This window comes from Echeneis naucrates, chromosome 16 (genome assembly GCF_900963305.1).
Source record: "Echeneis naucrates chromosome 16, fEcheNa1.1, whole genome shotgun sequence".
NCBI classification, from domain to species: domain Eukaryota; kingdom Metazoa; phylum Chordata; class Actinopteri; order Carangiformes; family Echeneidae; genus Echeneis; species Echeneis naucrates.
Window position 1 is genome coordinate 5,048,778 of NC_042526.1, and position 25,467 is coordinate 5,074,244.

Consider the following 25,467-nt stretch of genomic DNA (forward strand, 5'->3'; position numbering starts at 1 on the left):
AAAGCAACGTAAAATCCACGAGAAGAAGCCATGTATGCCCATTCCTACACTTTTTAGCATGTGCACTGGGGTAACATTGGCAACACATTACTTACCACGTGTGTTTTACTCATTGGCAATTATTTGTGTGATTTCGTTGAGATACATTCTCAATGTAAACAATAATATCTTTAACAATGCACAAGGTTACAGGTCTTACAAAACAATTTATAGCAGTTTTTCTTGGCAAGTCTCATTCATTTCCAAACAAAAATGAGATTGTAATTCTTTGCACTTGAATTAAATGTCATTTGTGAAGTTAGTGAATATGCAGACTGGGGCTCAACTGTTGACTATATTCCAGTATTTCCCACGGGGATGGGGTTGTAATTTATGGGACATGATTTCAAAAATACATTTTATATACTGAAAAAACGGCAAACCCAATTAAATCTGTTACTAGTTCATATTAAAAACTGGATACAAACATAAATTATTTTCACAGTCTGACATCTCCAGTAGCTTGAACTGTGAGACCTAAAACTGATGCAGAGATCGGGAGAGATTAGTACAATGTAATAGTTTGTCCCCATCATCTTTGCACATGTAATTTATCTCCATCTATTGCTCCATACTGAGATAGATCTGATGCTCTTGCGTGGATTACTTTCAATTAGTCCATCATATATTGAATTTGTGTCATTGGGATCTAAAGGATTTATATGTGTCACTAAGTCAGACCGGCATAAGGTAATTCTGGTTTGAGCGTGGCAGTGTTAGTTGGGAGTCATTCCCATTAACCCCCAGTCAGTGGTCAGGTCAATAGTTTAATGAATAAAGGACCCAGGGTGATGATGAGCTGACACTCAATAAAAAAAGTCGGAGTAACCGCTCAATAAAACCCTTGAAGGAATAGACTTAAGACCTTTAAAGTGTCTCAAAATAATAGTTTTAGGAAATCATCCATCTACTGTGCAACTTTGAGATTAGAAATATTACAAAGAAAGAATTTTATTTTGTTTCATATCTTCAACAAAACTGAGCTGTAGCCCCTCTGTATTTATTTTACTCTCACCCTCATCATTAGACCAAATGTTCAACAAAGCATCTCTAACATCTTACTGATATGGATTGTAGTCTGCCTGAAAAATTGATGATAAGCACCAGTTAAGGATATTAACCTAAGAAGGAGAAATAGTGCTATGATCCAGAAACAGACATACATTTTAAATCAGTCAATACTTGAACCAATCAATTCATCCCTGATAACGTGACTAATTTTAAAGAAATTATTTAACATAAAATCCTATTAGATAAAAAAACTGTCTGTATCAGTTCTTTTTCAGTGTGGGTGGAAAATGCTAATCCTTTAAGGATCTCACACCATCCTTCAGTTTTGTACAACTAATTAATGTAACACCAGCTGTAACATGGACAACACCTTCCACCTACAGACCACTGCATGGTTATTATACACATGTACAGAAGGGGGACAAATTAAATGTTATTTTTCCATCGTGGAATAACCAAATGAGAACAGCTTCAATGCGCCATGAGAAGCTGTAAGTGTAGAGATTCTACTGGAGGGATGAACATCAGTGTTTTTTTTTTCCTTTTTTAAATATTCCACAAATTAGTCTTTCAACAATGGTGAAGAACACTGTATGCTGACGATTCAAAATTTCCTATAGATGTCAAGTTAAAAACTGGTGAGTGGGAAGACCTGAGATCATATCCTCATCATTAAGTTTTTCCTGTATTCTGTGCTAACACACTCACAGCAATTTCAGTGCCCGAATCAACATTATGTAATATTCTGCCCATTTCCATAAAAACAATGTTTCCAAGAGGTTAGAGTAAGGACGTCTTGCTGAAGAACATTGATATCTTGCTCAGAGACAGTCTGTCAGGGCCAGTACCAGAGTTGGACTGCTGCGGCTGCTTCAGCTGAAAAACAGTAAGTCTGTGTAAAGCACACAGTGCCCTCTCCCTGAACTCCATCAGTGCTTCCTGTTTAATGGCTACTTGCAGCATTCAGGCCTGGAAGCTGAGCATTTGGAGCATTAGCTCAGTGGGTCATGTTGAGTGACATCTTCAATTAGCCTTACTCAGTTAACAGATTTTGGACTTGAGAATATAAACAATCCTGACACATTTCCATCTGTGACAGTCTTGTTTCTTTGTCACATTTGAGTGTGACGATTTGGCAGCATTCACTATTAATTGGAACTGATTATACTAGGTATAAATAAGTGTGTACATCACTCCATTATATGTGTGTGGCGGACGCGCAAATAGAGTATGTAGTCAATAAGTGCTGACCTTGCGTTCTTTGTCTCCATACTCCAGGCCCAGTGTGTCCATGGCACGGACGATGGCAGCCAGAGATTGGATGGTGTTGCTGTAAACTACAGGTTTATACTGCTTTACATCGTCACCAGAGAAACCGTCCTCATGGATGATCCTAAACACAAACAGATGTACATAGATTAGTCAATGGGTCAAGTACTTCACGATTTGCATTTCTATACACATGAAATAATACTGTAATATCCACAGCATACTGCTTATAGTAATAATTGGATTATTATTATCCAGTATGACATGCACTTTCACAAATCAGTAAACAGATGTGTAAGGCAAAGTGTGCCAACCTGAAATTACAGTAGGTATCGTTATTAAATGTGGCAATGTGTTCCAGGGATATAGAAGTGTTAGGTAAACAAAGAAGGCACTGGAAGAATGGAAGTGGGAGGTTAGTGAGAAACACAGGTGGTGGAAGGACTGTGACAACAAAAGTACAAAAGACAGAGAGTGGGAAAGCGGGGAGAGAGGGTGGGTCCATAACCAGTGGGCTAAGCTGACATTTAGGCCCACAGTGCCAGCAACAGCCCATCCTGCTGTTTTAAATGTCATGCTATATTTCACTGCAGCTAACGCTACGAGACGTCGACAGACAAGCTCAAAGATAGTTAGACAGTTAGGCAGGCAGACAGACTGCTCAAAGAAAGAGAAAAATGACAGAGAGATCAGCAGCAAAGGACAATAGATGACACACCAAAAAATTATTACATAATACAGAAAGACAGATACAGGATGGGGTAACACTATGAGGCAATTCAAAAAGACACATTCAGATTAAATGGGGTGAACAAGCCCTCTATACAGAAAAGACTAAAGATCATGCCTACCCCTTTTTTGAAACATATGTCATATACTATATGTATTATTAAAATTTATCTAGTCTTGTATCTATCACTATGGCCCCTGTATTAATTTCTCTTGCTATGGCGCTGGTCTCCTGAAACAGTCTGAGACACCACAGAGATTAGCCAATGGGCACACCATCCACTCATCCCTATGGTGAAGGAAATGTTACCGCTCTGCCTTTTACATGTAAGATAGACAGCCAATCCGTTTTGATCGTCAAACAAGTGTACTTACTTGATATTATGAGGTCAGTATCATAAACTACCATTTTTGACACGCTGTTTTACTTTTGAATGGATTAATCAAAAGGTTCACCAAGTTACTGTTTCAAAAAACAGAAATTTAGAAGCTAGTTATTTAAGGAGGCACGACACTCAATCCAACACAAACAGCACAAACTGTTACTGAAATCTGACCAAGTAACACAAACGCAGCTGAAAGAAGTGAGGAACGAATGCAGCAACTTCAGCAGGCTTACGTGTGCACTACTGCTAAACCTGAGAGGAACCATTCCAAAAATTTTAATCTGCTGTCCTTGGCAAAGTTACAAAGAATAGTTTTTAACTTTTGGCTTGAGTCAGCAGGAAGCTAGTTTAACACAAAGAATATATCCACCCATAGTCTTTCCAAGGGTAACAAAATCAGCCTTCACCTCTAAATCTCACTAATTATCATGGTGTAACTTACTTGTTTGATCCTCAAAGAAAAACAATGGATTAGTAATGAAATAGTAAATTAATATCCAGTATTCTTATCATCAAAGATTACTGTTGAAATAACAAGATGATATTCCCAAACAGATCGGCAGGATTTCCTTTTGGACATTATTTTGACATCTCTTCTTCTCAAACATGCTCAAGCAAACACAAACACACTCACTGCTCTGTCTCCAATAGAACTCAGCAGGCAGTGCAGTTAGTATGCATCTGAATTTGGCCTCTGTGCTCGTTTTTATTGAAATATTCCAAACACATGCTATTATACATCTATATGCAAGTTAAGGGGAGTGCGTCTTTGTATGAACATGTTTACAGTGTGTGTGTGTGTGTGTGTGTGTGTGTGTGTTTTCGTTGTCCTGAAGACAACACAGTTGTGATGAGTATAGTGTTTCAGATCAATCAGGCAGCCTGCCAGTCCTATATAAAAACATCAGGCTTCTATTTACATCAGTGACTTTCACACAAGGAGGCACAGCAGAAGTATACGAGGACGGATAAACGGTTTATTGATACAGCTGTATCATGCGCACATTAGCTGTCCAACAACAAAACTCCACATTGAGATGAACTATTACTGTATTTGTACTGCAGCAGGGAGGGGAAACAAAAAAAGATACACCAATTTTTGTTACTCTGTACGTGTTACACTTACTTCACTCTTTACTCTATTTTTTTTTTTCACACTCACTCCAAATCACCTGCCAACCAGTCACTTTTTCTCTAAGTCTTCATTCCATCTTTCCTTGGAAGGGTGAAACAAGGACAAGCATCCAATTAAGAGAATTGGACGCCCCAGTCTCAGCGGAAGCAGTGTGCTGAGCTGAAGATGCAAAGAAAAATGTTGATGCTTGTTTCACAGTAAAATGGCATACCGAAAATAACTGATACCTCTGAAATTTGGGATCTGAGCACATTAGCCGTCTGGCTTTCTGACATGAAATACATTACAATGCAACAAGAGGCATTTAATACTAGCATATTTAGGACATATTAAATATGTCCTAAATATCAGTAATGCATATTTAGAACATATTTTCCAAAACCCGCTGAGGAATTTTATTCCTACATTTGATTTTAGCTAATACAAATCGAAATCTGGAAGAATGGATGAACAAACTAAGAATCATTAATGTTTTCCATGAAAATGTATACTATTGCTCATTCACCCAGGGGTCGAGCGTAAAAAATACAAAATGCAGTAGCTAAATAAGACAAATTCGATTAAGCAAAGATTTCAGATTTCTGTTATTAGTGTATTACAGGTTTGTATTTGTGTGTGTGTGTGTGTGTTGGGTTGGTAAGCCTGCTGACGTGAGCTTTCATGCATGAAGACCTTTTCTCATTACCAACTCTCCAAGCCCTTCTGTCAGCAAAGAGCGAGCACTATGTAAGTGTGTATGTCAGTGAGTATGTGCGCAATTTCTCATAGCTTTGGCACAATCTGCACGGTGACCTGAAACATAGTTTAGTTTCACACTGAGCTGGACAGATGGACAGAGAGACAGACATATGGGCAATTTAACCATGACATTACTCCATGATATCATTGTGTGGCGGTCGCTTTGGAGGCCAGATAGCAGGTGTCAGCAGGCAATCAAAATCACACTTAGTGGTCAGTATGTGTCGTCAAAATCACACGTAAAGTAAAATTTTTGTGTGGCGACCAATAAAATCATAGAATTTCTTAGATTTTCTGTGATGTAATTTCCTTTTTTTTTTTTTTTTTGCACATCACGCAGCCCTCGTCATTAACCAAACAATATATACTCCTGTGTTGTGCTCACTCTGTAGTAAGCAATTTCCTAAGTATTGTTTTTTAGATGAGCTTAGTCTCTGGTTCTCCTCATTGAACTTCTTGGATCATGAGAGGGGATGTCAGACTGTTTGGATACTACTGCCTGTTCCACAGAATGCATCAGACACACACGTGTACTCAGCGTGGTAGATGTACCTTTGTTACAGAGGAGATGCTTGAACAGGAATTCAAAACGTGTTGGAAGAATGATGCAAGGGCAGGCACTGCCCTTATATCAATGGATGTGCTCTCCTCTCTTTGATGTTTGCTGCTCCGGATCTGAGAGGCGTCTGTTTCTGGAGGATGTGTGGATATCGTCACAGCCAGTTTCACTTCCCAAGTAGACAGCAAAATGACTGTCCTAGGTCTGAATGGACTGGTTCACAATTCTCAAAGCCCACCTCATTGAAACAGATTTTGCTTGCTGTCACAACTTCTCTTTCTTCATACTTGCCATTTAAACAGTTTGGGCAACGGGGAATGAAATCAACAGTCCACATGGGAACATTTCAAAGTTTATCTGAAACCAATATGTGAGTTCAGTAGTCTGAATTAGACAAATAAAATGCATTTCTTAAGATGTTTCAGTTTGTCTTTGCAAAAGCCACTCCACCTCAACTGACTGGGGAAGCAATCGTTTTGAAAGCTACCCACTTTCATTCATTCATTCATTCATCTTCAACTGCTTTATCCATTTCTGGGTTGTGGGGCTGCTGGAGCCAATCCCTGCTCACACTGGGCAAGGGGCGGGGTACACCCTGGACAGGTCACTAGTCCATCGCAGGGCCAGCTACCCACTTGACTATGTAATTCAGATTTTGACTTTCTTGCAAAGCACTTTAAAAAAGTGATCTCTTAGTGGCAAAATAAAGGAAAGTGATGATTATAACAAAACAAATCAATTTCAAGGCTAATGTAGACACCTGATACAAAACACTGCCTACCCCTCCTACTATTTAATCTTTCCCTACTGTGAGCAGCTATCTGAAGAGAGTATAAGTAGAGTATTTCAAGTATCAACTATATTCAATATCCATGTATAAATATTGTCTATGATTTTCATATTTTAGTGAAAACACTACACAGCGCGTTTTCGGTTTTCACAAATTAGCAAAGATGGGAATAATCATTAATCACAAAGAGAGAAAGTATTTTTTTTTTTTTTTAATTGGTTAAGGATATTTCCTTGACCCTTGCATTGTGGATTAGGGAAACCAGCTCTGTTCTTGAAAACACCAGGCTGTTCTTGCTTGTTTGTTAATTCAGCAATGCAGCTGCCTTTAAGGGGTGCACTGGAGTAAAATGATGTCTCAGCAGATGTTAGCATCAGCCTGTGATCTGAACAAGCCACGCCAAGTGGCCAGCTTATAAACAATTAATTCAAGACAACCACACTTCACAACCAGTCTGTGACAGAGTGTAGGACCTGGTGTGAATCAAACTGACCTTCAAAACCTCCCCTCAGGCCCATTTGTGCAAAGCCCATATTTTTCTGCATTCTATGAAAAAGGGAGTTGTTAGTCCTTTGATATGATTTTCTTTCACTGAGTGTGCTTTCAAATAACAATTTTACATACATAAAGCATATAAATCAACTAAAATGTAGAACTAGCACGCTTCATATGAGGGTGATTTTGCAGCACCCATCTGTTGACGGGTGCAGACTGACAGACAAAACTCAAAGTCGTGGAATTTATATATTATCAGATTTAAAGCTTCAGAATATTCATATTCACTGCATTACAATAAAGATCAGGACAGGAGGTCGTTGTCTTGTCTTGGTGTTGTCACACCAACCACAGATAACAACACCCACATAAACACACACTGTGACAGCACAGTGACACACACACACACAGTGTCAAACTCAACATGATGGTCTTTTTCTTTTCTGTTTCCCATTATCCCCTCCACTCATATTTTTATCCTCACACCTACTGATGTGAACTCACACAGATACAAAGTGTACACACTGCCCTGTGCAATTGGGTCTTTATCTCTGTTTTGCATTGTTTTTAGCGACCACTGTTTGTCCTGACAAAACTACACACAGTATGAGTTCTTTATCGCTATGCTGTGCATCCACTTACTTCATGGTCTTTGTCGACAGAGCTCTTAGTCATGATAAAGTACACACTGACCAACTCCTGTCAGCATTGCTGGACAGAGTTACTAACAGAATGTATGTGTGCGTGTGTGTCTGTGAGCGCTCAGAAAAGTGTAAAGTGGAGGAGGGCTGGATAACAGTGTGATAGGTGATAATGGGTATGAAAGGGAGCACAAAAGAAGAGGGAGATAATCAGAAAAAGAAACTATAAATAGCTGAAGGTGTCAGTAATTCAGCCCCCAACCTGACTGACACATCCACAGGCAAGCACGCACACAGTGAAATGGAGGCATCAGCTGCTCAGTCATCTGACTACACTCACTTGCCATCACACCTTGAGGTCAACCAGGAGCTTCCTGAACATACATACTCATACACACACCTCCAATGCCCTTAGCTCTCTATCTATTTACTGTCAAAGTAGTAAAACAACCTACTTTTTAAGTAAGTTTACTTTTTAAGATGGTCAGTCAGACCACTTGTCAAAACTGAAACATTTCAATTATTGACAGCATCTAGAGGATGACTTTATTTATTTTAACTGACTAATATCTAAGCCACCATATTGTTAACCTGTGTATTCATCAATAAAATGCCAACAAGAATGTTTCCTAAGATCTGTTTTCAATGCTTAGTTTCTATGTTAGCATAAAAAAACTACACAGAGAAAAATCCAGAACAACAAGGAATATCTGAGAAGAAAAATTGGGTCAGTCAACAAAACCAAGAGGCATCAAAGCACAATGAAAACAGGTTTGGCAAATAAATAAAGATAGACAATAAACATATTAACTGAATATCCAAAGACCCTTTCCACTGAATAAACTAAACATTTACAGCACTCAAAAATATCATCAGATCTGTGAGGAGATATGGGACACTGTGATTAACACTTGAAGCAAATGCTGATGAAATCCTGCTGATGGTATTATAACACTGGAACAATCATCAGATCTGAAGCCCTTAATTCTACTAGTATTAAGAAAAAACAAAATTTTGAAATTTTGAATCAGTATGTTACTACAAAGAAGAACAAAAATATCCTCCCAGGGGAAAAAAAGACTTCTACAGGTACAGCAGGTGGAAAAATTAAGAACTACAAAGCTTTAATTGTGTGGCTCAGATGGCGGCAGAAATTTGTCTTTAAACAGCCAATAAACATTCACACAATTCCCAAAATTAAAAACCAGATAAAATAAATAAACCACACACACTGACAACACATTTAGAAGAATATAAAAACACAACCAAGACACAATATTTCCACAGTGGCTGGTAGATTCGGAGTTTCCCCCCTTGTTCAGTCTTTCATGTTTACAATATCCAATAGTGAGGCACTCTGGCTCCAGGTTTGGTCATGTGCTGAAGGAGTGTTCTTGTGCCAAGGGACACAGTCTGCTTCACTATAGTTCAACTGGGATGTTAGGAGCTGCACACACATGCATGTTAACCCAGGCAGACAGGGGAGCAGAATAATTACAGTTCAGTATTACATCTAAGATCTCATTAAATCTGTCTGCCATTATCTCTGTTTCACTGCCACATGTTATCTATATCTGCCTCTCTCTTCTGCCAGGCTTGCTTCCACCCATTATTACTCCTGTGTCCTCCCTCCCTCTGTAATTTTTTTACCTAACATCCCACTTCTTCTGTCAGTCTGTCCCTCCCACTAACACATTCTCTTTCATTCTTCACACTCCCTTATATCCAATTATACCTTCTTCTTCTTTACTCTTCTTTTAGCTCCCTTTCCTTTTGGAGTTAACTCTTAATTAAAAAACACAGTGTTGATGCAGTACACACCTTTTTTACCTCCTCAGTGACTGATTTCTGCAGGGAACAAATGGACGTGAGCACCCGCACGCACGCACCCCCACGCCCCGCCCACACACACACACACACACACACACACAGCTCACCTGGCAGAGCTTAATGTAGCAGTTGTACTGAGTGCAGTGTCATAACCATTGCCTAATTAACAGTTGGGTAACAGCTGCACAAGGAGTCACACCCAAAATTTCGTACTGGGGCCTTAAAATTCACATTCACTTCCACCAATCAGACCACAAGAGTCCCCCCCCCCCCCCCCCCCCCCCCCCCCCGGCACAAAAAAAATAAAAAATAAAATAATAATAATAATTAAATAAAAAAAATTCAATAAAAATCACAAAGTATCCAATATTTATCACAGACTGCTGTATAAATTCTACCACTCTTCTGTCATCACTTTGGTGTGATATAATCCCACAAATTCAGCATACACTCTTCCTGTTACAAAAACCCAGCCACAGTCCTCATCAGCTGACTGTATATCAGCTGAGTGTGGTCACTGTAACAAGACTCCATTGTCTTGCAGTGAGCTAAAATCTGCCAAAAAGGTCTAACACAAAAAACACTCACACAACCACATCAGCATATGCACACAGACAAGAGCACCAACAGAAAAAACACACTCACTTGTGAAAGTGCAGGCACGAGCACGGACACACACACATGCTGTTTTCCTTCACAAAAGACCTTTGTTTTCTATAAGAAGGCCCGATTAGCATGCAGACCACATACACAGTCATATTAATCTGGTCTCATACAACTCTGCAAACCAAGAAAGATGGGTGGGAGCAAAAACGCCTTTAAAACCAAGAAAAACACACTGAGGATAAGAACTAAGAAAGGCATGAAAATAGAAAAAGACAGGAAGATTTTAGTCGCATCAAAATCGCAGTTATGATCAGTAACTATACAGCAAATGTGCTTTGGCGTAACGCATTTGCTGATTGTTGACAAGCTCAAAAAGGTCCATACTGTAAATCTAAATCTAACCTAAAAATGTGAAAAGCTCTAGATCTGAAGGACTGGAACTACATGAGAGCATTGATTATTCCCAGATATTGGAGTAAACTCCGATAAACATCATTACTTTCAATGCCATGAGTATCAGGTCATCTGATATTAACCACCAAATGGATCCTGTTGAGACATTTTGGAAAGAAAGTTCCTGCACAAGACACCTGCGCAACTTCTGATTCTTGTTTCAGCATTATGTCTATTTTACACTAAGTCTTATTGTAGCATTTGGTTTCTTTGGCAACAAAGTTTACCCAAATTAGGACAATTCCAACATACCTAGAATGGGTACACTTAGCTTTATGCAGCCAGCCACAAAAACAAAATGCTGCCCATATGTTATGTGTCAGTATCATTAATCCACCACTACACAAAGTAATTATTTAAAGCTGACAGAGCCTTATTATCTACGAGAATATTTCTTTTTACCGCTGAACAGATAAATGCATACAGAGCTCCGTTTAGAGGACATACATCAAGACAACTGGGTGGGTATCTGGCAGCAAACACATGGGGGAGAGAGTAAAATTAGTTTATGCACTGTTTAGTGCTCTTACTGCAATTTGTTTGACAAGATATGATCTAACCATTGCACTAAACAGTGTACTGATTGTTCTGGGTTTGGTCTGTGCCTACTAAACAGGCCTAGCATACTAGCTATCCGAAGAGGTCAGGCTAATGTATTTTAATGAATACAAACATAGAGAGCAGATATGCAGTTTCAGTTTCTTTCCCATCTGTGCTAAAACAGTCTGGTGATCTGGTTGCAGAATATGGTAAAAACAGTCCTTAATGCATCTATGAACACTGAATTTCAGATGATAGAATATTTAAAAAAAATCAATAACAAAATTACAAGGTCTCCTTCAACTGAAACTTTGTCTGCAGGTTTGGTAGAGATCACCAATCCAAATCATGCAATGATGCTGAATTTAAAGGTGAAGCCTTAATGAGTCATGATTAGACGCTGCTCAAAAAAACAAAAAGCAAAACAAAACAAAACACACACACACACAAAAAAAACAGGTCCAATAATGAAGGGATGATTAATTCATTATTGGTCATAAAGCTGCGGTTCTGGCTAATAAAGCTCCTAGAAAGCTAGTTATACTCCATATACTATAGTATCGAGCCTATTATACAAAAAACTCTCCAAAATAAAGCAAAACATCTTATTGTTCGGTAATGTTAGGTAAAGATTTTCAAAGATCTTAGTGACATGTTACAAGTACACAAAACACATGCAAACACAGCTATCACGATGCCTTGCTGTTATTTCAAAGTTCACTGAGGCGACCAATTAAATTATTCCAAAGATGAGCACAGTCAGGGCTATATTTAACCAACGAAGGGCCAATATGTAGCTGGCAGGCTGTTTCAGATGACCAGTTACAGACTGCCCTTTCATGAGAGACATGAGTTGGTGCCATGAGACCCTTATTTGCCCCACCACGTCTTTTTCTAATGTTTTCTCTCCTCTGATCCAACCATCCCAGGAAAACGAGGCTAATAATTATCAACAAGAATGGAGTCCAGGAGGTGAGTGGTCTTTGCACCCGATCCTTGACTCCTCATCTCTCTTTGTCATTTCCTCTAACTTGCTTAATAAGTGAGAATTCAGTCACTTTACTGTCCCTTTCTTCAAAATGGCTTTGGTTCCCTTTCCTTACTTCCCCAGCTCATTCACACTTATCCTCCCCCCTCATATCTTCACCCTCTTCTCTCCTCTTTTGTTTCTTTTCATACTCCCGCATCACTTTTACCTCTGTAGAAAAAAACAACAAAAAAAACAAAAAACAAAAAACAACTGAATTTTTCTCCCCAGATGCTTTTCCACTGGGTTTCTCTGCAAATATCCTCATTGAGTAGTCTCACTTCATTTCTCATCCCTCCCTTTATTCGTCATTACTCCATTTCCAGTCTCACTTCCACCATGTTATCAAACTTACTGTTTTCCCCTAAAACTCAGTCCTTTGTATCCCCACTTGTGGACTGCTCCCCTCTTTCTTTCTATACACTGGCCATTTGTTTTTCTTCATTAAAATTCCCTCTCTGTATCTATATATGCCCTCTCTGTCTGTCACAGTGCACAAAACCACGCCACCTTTTTTTCCATCTTTCTCCCCTTGCCCCTTTTATTATCCTCCTCTGAAGCTTAAACCTAATTATCTCCTGTTCTAGAGGAACAACACACAGGCAGAAACCAACACAGACACCCGCACGCACACACACACACACGGTGGGAACAGTCTGTGGGAAGTAGTGCAGCCATGAGGGACGGGCAGCGTTTGTTCTCCCTTTGGCCAGTCACCTCTGATCATGTCAACGAGGCACAAACACAGACACTGAATGAGAAAGTTTGAGATGAAGAATATCTTTATAGCAAAAATTCCCTAAATAAACTAATATGAATATCCAACTAACATAAATAGCCTAACCACAGTCCATTTTTAAGCAACCAAGAAGAAAAACACATTGCATGAACCAGTTTGCTAACTGAACCCTAACCTGGCTGTAGTCACACAGATTCTTAAGGATATAAATCATAACTTCCAGTTAGGGAAGAAACAAGATGCAGACTGATTCAGATCACTGATTACAAATCTAACCAAAGACATACTGTAGTCATTTCATGTGTTGGACAAATTGCCCCTCCTAACCTGAACTATAAAGCCAAGGACAAGGATTCTCTATTGCTGCTATTCAGCACCTGTAAACTGGATTTATTCTATCACATCTCATGCTCACAGTTTATATACTTTCATGTGGCTTTATAGACTGTTAATGATTAAGAGAGAAATTACCAGCTTTTATATATGAAAAGTGACTGCTCTTGAGAAGTCAGGAAGACTCAGTGTGTTGACTTTTTCACACAGCCAGGCCTTCTCTGGCCACTTCTCTGCTTTATATCAACAACTGATATGGGAGTGGGGGCTTAATTTAAGAATTTTGACTGCTGACTAGTTTATGTTAAGTGAAAACAAAATGAAAAAAATACAAGCTAACAAAACCAAAACAAATCAAAAAATGAAGCAAATAAGTATTGAAGAACATCAATTTTTAGTGACATGCTGTACTTTAATTGTTAATGAAAAGGAAATGACAATTTGAATCAGGCAAGCATTAAAATCTTTAACGCTGTGACAATGATACTAATTTAGCAACACATTATGCTAGCTACTGCTGGCTAATAAGGTAAACCTCTAAAGAAAAGTCTTATGACTTCTGGGCATGCTACCAACGAATAATTAATTCCTTTCCTGGTGCAGTTAAACCCATCTCTGGAGTTTGCCTTCACAGAAACAACAGTGAAAGGGGAGGGAGACTGAAGTTCAAGTAGTCACTGAGTAAAACCTTTGTTATCCCCACTGTGCTGGACAGTGGTTTCTTCAGTGCGGCTCTTTCATATGAAAATATTACTATTTTGTTTTTCAAAACACTTGGACACACTGAGAACTGATGGAGAGGTCAGTTTGCCAGCTGGGCAGCAAGAGAAGCCTTTGCACACGTCTAAACACACACAGGCTCCCTAAACAGATGGTGTCGCCCGCACACACACATACATGCATGCATGCATGCACGCACGTTCACACACTCATACACACAGTATTATACAGCCACAGCAGTGTGCACAAGAAAGAGATAGGTTGTTCACACATGACCAAGTCCCTTGGGTTGCTGGCCCATATATTACACTCACTGATATTAGATCAGAGTTTGTGTGTGTGTGTGTATATAATACGTAAAATCCCTTCTTCTGTATCATATATGTCATTTCTTCCACTTTCTTGTCTAACAACTGTAATCTGGCATTAGACCATGTAGTGGCTTCACACTGTGATGATTCAATCATCCATACACAACTGTAATTCATTATCTCTTTCTCACACACACACACACACACACACACACACACACACACACACACACACAAGTGCACTTGTGTTCCCAATAGATTTGTTATCAGTGCTTGGTCATAAGTCATTGCCACTCAGTGGTTGCATCATCTAATAATGTGTACTTCAAAGAACAATAGGCAGAGTTTGGTCAGACACATGCAATGCTTGCTAAATGATTTTAGACAGAGCACATCTCCAACTAAATTTCCTTGAAGAGCCATGTAGCACTGATAACAGTGACTTTATCATGAACAAAGCAGCAATATTTTTCTACTGAACTGGACAGAGTGATAATAGACTCTTTACATCCACTTACTAAGGTCACACACACAGCTGTGACACACACTGCAACTCAATATACACACCATAAAATCAGTCATCTCTGTCTCTCTCTACGTACGCTACGTACACACACACACACACACACACACACACACACACACACACACACACACACACACACACACACACACACACACACACACACACACACACACACACACACACACACACACACACACACACACACACACACACACACACACACACACACACACACACAATTGGTCACTTGAGCATGCCCCAGATGTTCAAAGCACTATGAGAGAAAATGCAGTAGGAGCTTTCCACTCTTCTGATGCGGTTACGGAAATAGCCCAGCATCTCTGAATGGAACATAAAGGCTTCCCTAGCAAGGCGCTGTCCACCACTTGAAAAGCTGCTTCCTTCACTATAATATCAGATGGCCTTTGTAAATAAATACCAACTCTAGAATTAAGTGTGGTGAAAAACCCTAAAATCTCACTATTAAAAGACCTAATTCCAGTTCAGGTTATTTTTTAGAAGTTAGACTAATAAAAATGTGCTTTCCCATGCGAGAGCATTTAGCAGCAGAAGCAGTTTCATTTGCTAGCATTAGCCAGAATAGCTCGCCAGCTGCATCTAGACAACAGATGCACAGAAGTTGGGATGATTTCAAGAAATGTCCTGTGTAAAACTGATTTTTAAAAAACTCCCTTCGCGACAGTAAATCCAGTTAAATCGAATCAGGTGTAATGTTATCCGAAATGTGTTTCTTTGTAACATAAAAATGAAGGAAAACTATAAAAAAGTATATCATCTGCAGTACCACCTTGATAGGTTCATACCGACCATTTGGAATCACTCCATAATGTGTGATTTACAAAGATTTAGGGCAATTGATGCTTTGATTTTCCCCATAGGTTATAGCCAACTAAACATATTCATTGAACCTCACAGGGAGCTTTGGTCAGTCAGTGTGCAGAATGTTCTGTGCAGCTGGATTGACCATTAACAGCTGAGAAACAGGCTCATCTGGATCTACTGACCCATGTCCATGTGATGTGTCACCATACAACCACAACCAAAGCCTATTATTGACTAAAATGCACTCAGCTGTCAGTAAGAAGACACAGCAGACAAGATACAAGAAAAACCATATGTCATGACTGGATTAGAGATTAAATTACACTTGTGGGGAGGGGAGAGGGGGTGGGGAACTATTGTAAATCCTTGTGGTATTTTATAGGATTATTTCAGCGATAGAGTAAATACAAAAGAACTATTTAGGGGATGAGAATGTTGCTTGAAGCTTTCCATAGATAAGTCCATATGTAAATATTATATGAAGAAAAAAACAGTTTAGTTAGTTTAATTAACTACCAAAACTCACTGGTTAGAACCACAGATAACCGTTAAATCTGCAGGAGTAAAGCAGGAGTACTGACGTGGCATTATACCCAAAATGTATTGGACTGAAAACTGGTTAGTAACCTGATTTTCAAAAACAGCGACACAGTTAATATTCTACATGGTTTCTGCATCTGCAACTGCCACAAACAGCCACTGGAAACTGATGTTGCCATAACAAAAAGCAGTGCTTTCATATTTTGGGTAAAAACATCTCAGGCCTCCGGCTAATTAAGTTTCTGAATTACCTAAAGCTCAAGGTGATACTTTAAAACGCATTGTTTCAAGCAGAGAAACAAAGAAAAGTGGAAAATTTACACAATTGAAAAAAACGAAAACAAAAAACAATGTATTTTGGGCACTTTTGTGGGTAAAAAAAAAACAAAACACAATGATAATCTGATTATCAAAACACAAGTATATTATTTTTACATCAATGAAAAAATATATTATGGGATAACCAGTTCCAACCCTGACAAGGATTAAATAACACTGTATTTGTTAAGGTGGGCAATTTTAAATTCACTGTGTTCACCCCTACATACGGTTTTACTATAACTTCATGATAAAATCTGCATATGCCATAACAGCAGCATTAAAATGGACACCAACTGCACAGCTTTGTGATATTAAGTTACCTCTGTGATCACAGAATTATTGGCATGGATGAGGAATTCAAAGAAGCTGTTGGGCTGTGTCACCTGGCCCTATGGCATCCATATCCTACAATCACAGATTCCCTCGGTCCAAATATTGACACTTGGACATATGGTGTGCAAGAATGATTAAAGGGTTCAATTGATGATAGCGCGGTCCAGGATAGTTAATTTTAAACTCAAATATTCTCACAAGCACAAGCCTATGCAGGAGAGGTAACAATTTCACCCCAGTTGTGTAAACGCTACTCAAGAAAGTATTAGACCTGAGAGAACGCAAATCTTTAAAGGCAGCTACAGAGCAGACTCTATGCACATAGTATATTCCATGACAATCATTCCCATTAAGCAACATCTCTGAACAGTTTACATACAACCATGCATACACAGTGGCAAAGCAAATCATTGCACCTGCATTATGTTTTTTTCCACACCCAAGTTGGCTCATCCTCCCACACATATAAAGCAACATCAGCTGTTTAATAAGGGATGAAAGAGTGATGCTTGGTTACATGTCAGGCAAGACCATTCAGGATTTATCTTAGGGTTAGGGTGCTAAGGAGAAACAGTGACTGACAAAAATCTGGAGATGGTTCTGACAACTATCAAGCTGCACCTATAGGTTCATAGGTTTGTGTGTGTGTGAGAGACAGAAAGGATCAGAGGGCCACACATTACACACTATAGTTTTTTTAGACCGTGCTTATTAAAGACTTACTTCATCTGTTTGACGATGGTGCTTTTCCCCGACTCTCCAGCCCCTGAGGGAGAAGAGACAAGAAGACAATGTAAACAGGGTGTGTGTGTTTCTGTGGATGTGTATGGCAGCAAGCTGGAAACAGGGTAAGAGAGGAGGGGGTGGGGAAAATCAAGAAAGAGAGAGAGACAGAGAGAGAGAGAGAGAGAGAGAGAGAGGACCAGCCTCTAAAACCTAAGTGAATAAGGGCAGCAGCAGAGGCAGGGTGGAGATAAAAAAAAAAAAGATGGAGAAAGTGGCTGCACCCATTCCTACTCAACATCCTACCTTTCACTCCCCATCTTTCAATTTAACAATTTAAAGAGAAGCAGTTGGCTAGCAGAGAGACAATTACAAATAAAGAATCAATGAATCAGTCTCCCAGCCTGAAACCAATGAACCAACACTGCCTGTGCTTGGCCTTTCACTGCTGCATGCTGCCATTTTTATCTGGCACTCAACTGCATTTATCATCTCTGATATGGTCCCCATCTTTCACCGACATGTCGACCCATTGTGCAGAATTACATCCACCCACCTGTCACATCTTCAAGGAATAATGTCCGATAACAGCAGTTAGAATAAAAGTGGTGTTATAAAGACGTCTGTGTTTAGAAGGCACCAGTTCCTCTTTGGCCATTCTGCGGTTTTTGTTTTTTTTTAAGCCTATAATCGTGTTTTTATCTTGTGTGTTATATTTAATTCATTCATTTGCACCTCTACCTTCAGAGGGTCCTCTCTCGCTAACCCCCCCCCCCCTCCCCAACACACACACCACACCTTTCCAACGCTCCTCCAACCACCCCCCCCCCCCCCCCACACACACACACTACCCCCACCCCACCCCACCGCGGCTCTTCGGGCCCTTCCATACAAATTCAGCCGGCGTCTCTTACCCAGAAGCAGCAGTTTGACATCTTTGGCCGCGGTCAGTCCGTCCTCCTTCAGGTTTTTCTCGATGGCTTTGCTCCGGTCCAGAGCCGCCCTCTCCTCTGCGCTCAGAGTACATCCCATGGTTAGAGAACACAGCTTGATGGCGTTACCGGTACCGGGATCCACGGAGAAAAAAAACAAAAAAACAAAAACAAAAGAAAAGAAAAGTGGAAGTTGTGTATAAAAACAAAGCTGATTGGGAATCCTTCACCTCCGCTCCCTCTGCCTCGGTGTGTGTGTCTCTCTCTGGGCAGCTCCCTCTGTGTGGCTCTGGAGCCGGACCGACGGAGCCGTTATAGCGTTTTAGATGTGGGTCCGCTCGGCAAGAGAGAAAAAATGTTAAAAAACAAACAAAAAAAAAAAAACTAGCTAATAAAATTTTATAAAACAAGCAACTATACAGCGATGTCGCTTCCGCAGCTTGTTTCTCAAAAAGGAAAAAAAAAAAAAACGTGTTTCTCGGTGGTGGCGGTCAGTCCGTCGGTGAATCACGGTAACGGTTCTCTCCCTCCTCTTCTGCCTCGGCTGGCCGGCGGCGGGTGTTACTGGGCGGCGGTGAGCAGCGCGGGCATCGCTCGGTTCTCACGGGGCTGGGCGGCGGGGACTCGCTCGGTAGCGCTGTGACTGCCTCCCGGTAGCTCCGGTAGGGGCTCGGTCCTCAGTCACTTCATTGGTTTGATTGCTAGTTGGTGACGTCAAAACCGTTTAAAAAAAAAAAAGAAGAAAAAAAAAAAGAAAAAATGGCGACTCCCAGTGGCTCGGCCTGGTGGTGGGGCGCCATGTTGCACCATCACAAGCTCCTTTTTCCTCCTAGTTTGGCCTCGAACTAACATTATTACAAAAACTACTCACTTGATACTTTGTATGTCAAATTCATTGTACACTTACTTCAACGAAGAAAAGAAAAAGAAAAAGTTAAGTCAAGCTAACGTTAGCAAACTGATTGATTAAATGTTATTGAGTCAGTCAGAGCCATTTAAAGAGGAAGCGGATGTGTCGCTCTGTTGTACTTTATATTCCGGTGTAAATTGAGGTATTTTGCGCAAAATTATTAGATATTGCTAGATATTATTATCAGATATTACTATCGAGATGATGCAACTGTAAAAGTCACCCAAGTGTTCAAGGGGTCAAATGGGGTCAAATGAAAACAGCTGGTTGTCCCAGTTCACAGGGGCCTGCATATACAAACTTAACATTTTACATTGGGACAAAGTCAGAGTACCTGTCCCCACAAAGGAGCAGGGACAACACCAACACAAAACGGGTCTGGGCCCGGGAATCATTTTAACGTTTCATGTTTGTTGTAATTGATAAAGGGAAGTCAACATCTATGGGTCAGTCCAAACATTGGTCCAGACTGAAATATCTAAACAATTATTGGCTGAAATTTGTTGCAGATATCTATCTATTTATATATATATTTATATATATATATATATATATATATATACACTACTTTCATGGGATGATTTGCTGACTGAATCAGGGCCACATTATGTACCTGTGATATACTGATAATGTCCATATGATCCAAAAACTTTGAACTGAAAGACCACGTCTGCACAAGAACAGCCATTCAGTTTTGAGACAACTCAGCTAACTTCCTCTGTCTATACCAAAATCTCTTTCACAGATGCTTCGATTCCCAACACATAATCACTTAAATGCACATTCTAGTTTATTGTTAAACTGTTAATGTAAATAATGTAAATGTTGAGCAGGTGAGTGCATGCATATGATTCCTTTTCCATAGTTGTTTGGCACCTTTATAGCCTCACAAATATCAGTTGAATCTCAGCAGGCAGGAAAAATATACTAGCTGTCATCCATTAGCTCTGTGGTAACAGTAATGACTCAGTGGTTGTTGGAGATATCTGGCTCCCAACCAGCAGTTAGCATGAAAGACGGGTTACTTCTCCTTCAGCAGTGTTTCTATTTTTTTATCTGTGGTAGATAAAATCCACTGGCAGGTGGTTCGAGGTGTTTTGGGGCCTTTGTTATAGCGTGGCATCATCTGTAAAGAAATAAAAACTGAAAGAAAGAGGAATTAATTAATCAGATTTTGTATAGCTTCCCTTAGTGTGGTTGTTCATTTTCAGCAAAAACTAAATTTTCTTTGAATCAGCAAATGAAGACGTTTACAGTGGCTGCAATACACCATTGCATATTAAGAAAACACATACAAACACACAGAAGACAAGAAAATTCAGAAACCACCTTCATCCATTTTTGCTTATTGTTTTGTTCTTGTAGAGAGCAGAAGCACTTCATCAGGTTTAGTGTGAGAGCTCTGATCTGTCAGCGCACATGAAGCCTACCACAGCTGCTTCCTGCACACACTCAGACAATTTGAGTGTACACCATCCTCCCCAGCATGAAACGGCAGTGAGCCAAAGTGAACAAGTGACTGGTGCAGGAAGTCAAACATCAGGCCTTTTCTAACTGGTACATTAACCACATCCTGGTGTGTTTTAAAGGATGATTCTTTCACAATGGAGATATATTTCTCTTGGTGATATTACTTTTTATTTCACAAGTATTCATTTTAAGTGAGATACTTGTTTCTCATAACAGATTTAAGATTGGGTATAATTTTGAAAACCCACCAGAAAGTGAGCAGTCCAAACATACCCTCTATAATCTGCCTCATCTGAGAGGAACCAGAGATGACCCATTTTCAATTCAGGAACATATCTGTGGTCACGATTTTGGAAAAGATAAGTTTACACATAGATCTTGTCAGGCCGATTTCGCAAGACACTTAATAGATATTTTTTGTTTGTTGAGAATTTGGTGTAGACAAAAACAGGCAAATCATAGTTAATTTTTCCACGTTGACTGAAAACAGGGAAAACCACAGAGTCTGGCTCAGTCTGAAGGTTTTAAAAATCCTACCAGCTCCTCAAACTTTGTGATAACACATCTCTGTATCTCACTTGGCTGATGTCTCAGTGGGATTAGTGGGAGACTTGCCTTCCTTCCTTGTTAATTACTCTTACACCTCCATGGTGTCATTTTTACACTTCTGTTTGTGGATTAAATCAATGAGATGTATAATTTATTCAGTCGTGAATGTTGGAGTTGACGGTTGAAGACAATAAGATTGAAAATGAAAAAGTGTCATGTGTGGATTTAGAAAGTCTCTTTAGCCTTCAGCTTCCTCATATGAGGCTGGCAGCTGAGGACTACATTTAGCTGCTACAGGCATAACATCCTCGTATCTCTGACTGATTAATTGGTAGTTGGTTTATTTCGCATTGTCATGCATTCATGAGCGTGATCAAGAGCGATTTATATAGAAACTCAGATGTTAGAAGAGCATTGTTCCTCCTTTTTCCTTCCCTTATTACAGCTGGTCTGTCTGTTAACCAACACAGACTGTGTTACACAACCATAGCACATACACACACTATCAAAATGGATATGATGCAAGTCTTCCAAGCAGAATGTAAGAACTGCACTGTTCCCTCAGACTCAGAGTGGGATACACATATTGAGGAGAGAACAACAGAAGAGACTTAATGGATTTTGCAACACAAATGACACATTTCTGGTGGCAGTCAGTTGAAAATAAAAATAGAAAGTTTAATCCTTGTTTACCTGGGAAAACTAAAAACAGCATAGTCAATGTTCGTACAGTATAATAACTAACATGGACTAACATTACCTCCAAAACCAATAAGTGCATCGTTAACCATAAGCATTTGTGCTTGGTCTGACAGGTTATAGCCAGATTAAGACTTCAGCAAACCCAGCCACCGCTGCCCAAGATAGCCTGCAATTACAATTACAATCAAATATCCTTTTTCAGGATTCTGTATAAAGGAGTCAAGTGTAACCATTAAGAGTACTGCTGGAGACACTGGAGCTAACATCAGGTTAATCAGATTGTGAGACACAAAGTCTGTCAGTCTGGGTAGAGATGAAAAATCTGCTTGTGTCTATCTCCATATTGAATCAGTACTATTTAAAAAAGGAGGAGGTTTGTTTTTGTCTATTCCTTCATTATAAATGCCGTGTGAGAAAAGAGGGCTTTAATGAATGGCCAGTACTTTTAGTGAAGTAAATTGGAATACTGGAATTTTACCAAAAATCTCTGAACATTTTCTGATAAAAAAAAAAAATGCTGTACTGATCTTCTTTTTAAAGGGTAATAGCACACAGAGGCTGTGGACCAGTTTTGCCAGTGAACAGCAGAATGTGGGAAGAGGCCTCACTTGAGGTGTCAGGGTGTAATTTGCTTTAGAACATATGCAGTTCAAGATGTAAATCACTGGATTTAAAAAAGGACAGAGTGATGTAAAAAACTGACAGAGGAGGTGTGGAATGGAAAAAGGGGGAAATGACGTGGAGCCGTGAGGAGCAAAGAAGAGCTCTCACAGATTATATACATTAACTGCAGTACTGAGTAAATAAACTAGGCGACAAAAGGTGTATCTTCAAAGATGTATCGTCTGGATACATGGATATCAAAACCTCAAACCAAACACCGGAAAGCTGTAAAATATGAAAACGATAACTTCCACGCAGTATGCTATCACATGATGGTGGGCAGCCACAGTATAAAAAACCACCGTTATCAACAAGTTAAAAGTGAATTTCAAAACAATAACTAGCTTTCTTTCTTAGGCAATATCATATCGAGTTGCACATACATTGGTGCAGTTTCTTAAGTCTGTAGAATTTTAGGTGAAAACATTTGTGTCACCATGAACTGTTGCACAATTCCAGCTCGATAAAGTCTCAACACTGATGGGGTCGGAAGAGTGAAGACCTGAATGAATGAAATGCGATGTTGGTACTAGTTCACTGGAAGGCCTCAGGCAGCACGTCCTGATTAAAAAGGGAGTGGAGATGTGTTGCATCAGAGGATGGATGACAAGGCAACAGAGCGAGGAAGAGTTTGACTCTCCTTATTCATCCCTTCATTCATAAAGTCCAGTTGTCTGTACTTGTTTTGAGATTTTGGACCCTGGTGCTTCCAACTATCTGCCTGCTTTCCATCACCTGATCTGCCGATCGTGTCGGATCGCTCCACTCTCTATACTCTATATACTGTATACTGCTGTCTGCCAGATTGTCTGTGGGCCGTCTTTTTTATAGTCCAGCTCTGCTCTTTGTCTGCTCTGACAGTGATTTTGTTTTACATCTTCTTGTGTCTCTTTTTTGGGTATTGCCTTCAGATGACTTTTTCTTACTTGGCCTTACTTTCTTGCGTGGTATAAATGGACTTTGTTTTATTGTTGTTTCAAACTTTTAAGCATAGATTCACAGTAAAGTTTCAGATTCATGAAATGAGTAGCGAGGACAAATCCAGTTTGGTGGTCAACATATGTTTATACGTTTACATTTAAATATGATATTGAGATGATATTCAAATATCCGGGGTTTAGATCTTATTCTTTCTTCTTCTTCCTCTTCTCACACCTTTTTCATCTAAATTATTCCAGTCTACCTGATGTTCTGCAACAAATTTGGCTAGTGTCTGGGTATGTTCGTTGTGGTTAGTTTACTAATTGGACGCCAGCCTGTCTGTTCTGCTATCTGTCATTTAGTGTCACTAGGTTTTTATTCACATTTAAAACTGGGAAGTTTCAGAGGGCAGCTTCAGGCAGTACTGTGCCCAGAAAACAGGAACTTCATCAGTTTATGGATGGAAGGGTTGGTCTGTTCATCTGTCAGTCCACCACTTTGGTCCAGAATAATAAAAGTCTGTTTTGTTGAGGAAGTGGAGATCAATTATTGTTTATTTTATAATCATATTACAGTATTTTGGTCCCCTATTTCAAGTCTCACACATGTGGACTAAGAACAAAAGCTGACAGCTGTTTCAGGGTGTTTCTGGTGTTCAGAGTCTCAGCCATTACACCGGTAAACAATGAAACAAAGCCCTGACTGATCTGAGGGCACAGCACTGTGTGGGCCTTCAAAAACAACACACCTACACTCGCTTCCTGTGTGCAGCCTGGAGTGTTTGGAAAGTTGTGGGGCTATTACAAACATTTCTTTAAATAACACCAAATCTGTTGGGCATCAAGCTGCAATGCCTACCACAGAACAAGCAGCGCTATATAATGATTTTATTCAGGGTTACATAAGAAATACAATAAGGTTGGTTTTGCAATGTTTGATTCTTCTGCAGCTGTTAATGATGTGTATTATACCATGTTATTGTTCATTTTTGTGGGTAATTTGTTTGTGTGGGGGATATTTGTGCGTGGGTTTGGGAATTATTGTTTGCTTTATGTCTAATGTGTGATGTCAAAACATGCCTTGTCAAAACACCCTCTGAGGCACTGAACAAAGCAAGGCAGTTAAGCAGCAACTATTTCACACTGCACAGATTGCATAGACGACTTCAGGCGTAACCTAAAATCCTGCACTGAACCTTATTCTCACGCCAGGGCGGGTGACCTAAGAAGTGTAACCCTAACAGTGATCGTACATGGGCCATCTTTTAATGTGCTGTCTATTAAATGGTGCAGGACAAGATTGTGGCCAGTTAATTACCAAATTGTGTAAACCTTTATTTAACTGTTCATCATCGCTGCGTACTGACCTGCTGCTGGGCGTTTCTTCGATCAACTTAATGTGTAGCAGCTGTAATGTGGCAGCCAGGGAATAACTTAATTTGTGTGATTAGCTTGTGCTGCTGAGGAGTAGTAGGGAGATTTAAAGGAATCTCATCCTGGCTTACTATCTGAGTGATGTTCAAAATTTTGCCCTAAACAAGACAGAAAGGTCATCATATTTCCAGCACAGAGGAAGTACAGGCCAAATCTCTAGCAATCAGTTCCATCTCAGAGAGAGATGACAAACCCTGACCAATGAAGAACAACACTTTGGACTGCAGGGGCAGAGGGGGGAAAAAAAGGA

At 39.7% G+C, this 25,467-nt stretch overlaps 1 protein-coding gene across 3 annotated transcripts in view; it reads right to left on the bottom strand.

Annotated features, from left to right (window-relative positions):
• The window catches only part of gnao1a (guanine nucleotide binding protein (G protein), alpha activating activity polypeptide O, a), a 69,601-nt gene extending 50,364 nt beyond the window's left edge, over positions 1–19,237 (bottom strand). For all 3 annotated transcript variants that reach the window (XM_029523912.1, XM_029523914.1, XM_029523913.1), the window contains exons 1-3: positions 18,552–19,237; positions 17,638–17,680; positions 2,302–2,443 (exon numbers count right to left, since the gene is read on the bottom strand). In XM_029523912.1, the coding sequence (XP_029379772.1) occupies positions 2,302–2,443; positions 17,638–17,680; positions 18,552–18,669 (303 nt within the window). In that variant the 5' untranslated portion in view covers positions 18,670–19,237. The remainder of the gene's footprint in view (positions 1–2,301; positions 2,444–17,637; positions 17,681–18,551) is intronic.
• Positions 19,238–25,467: the final 6,230 nt, after the last annotated feature.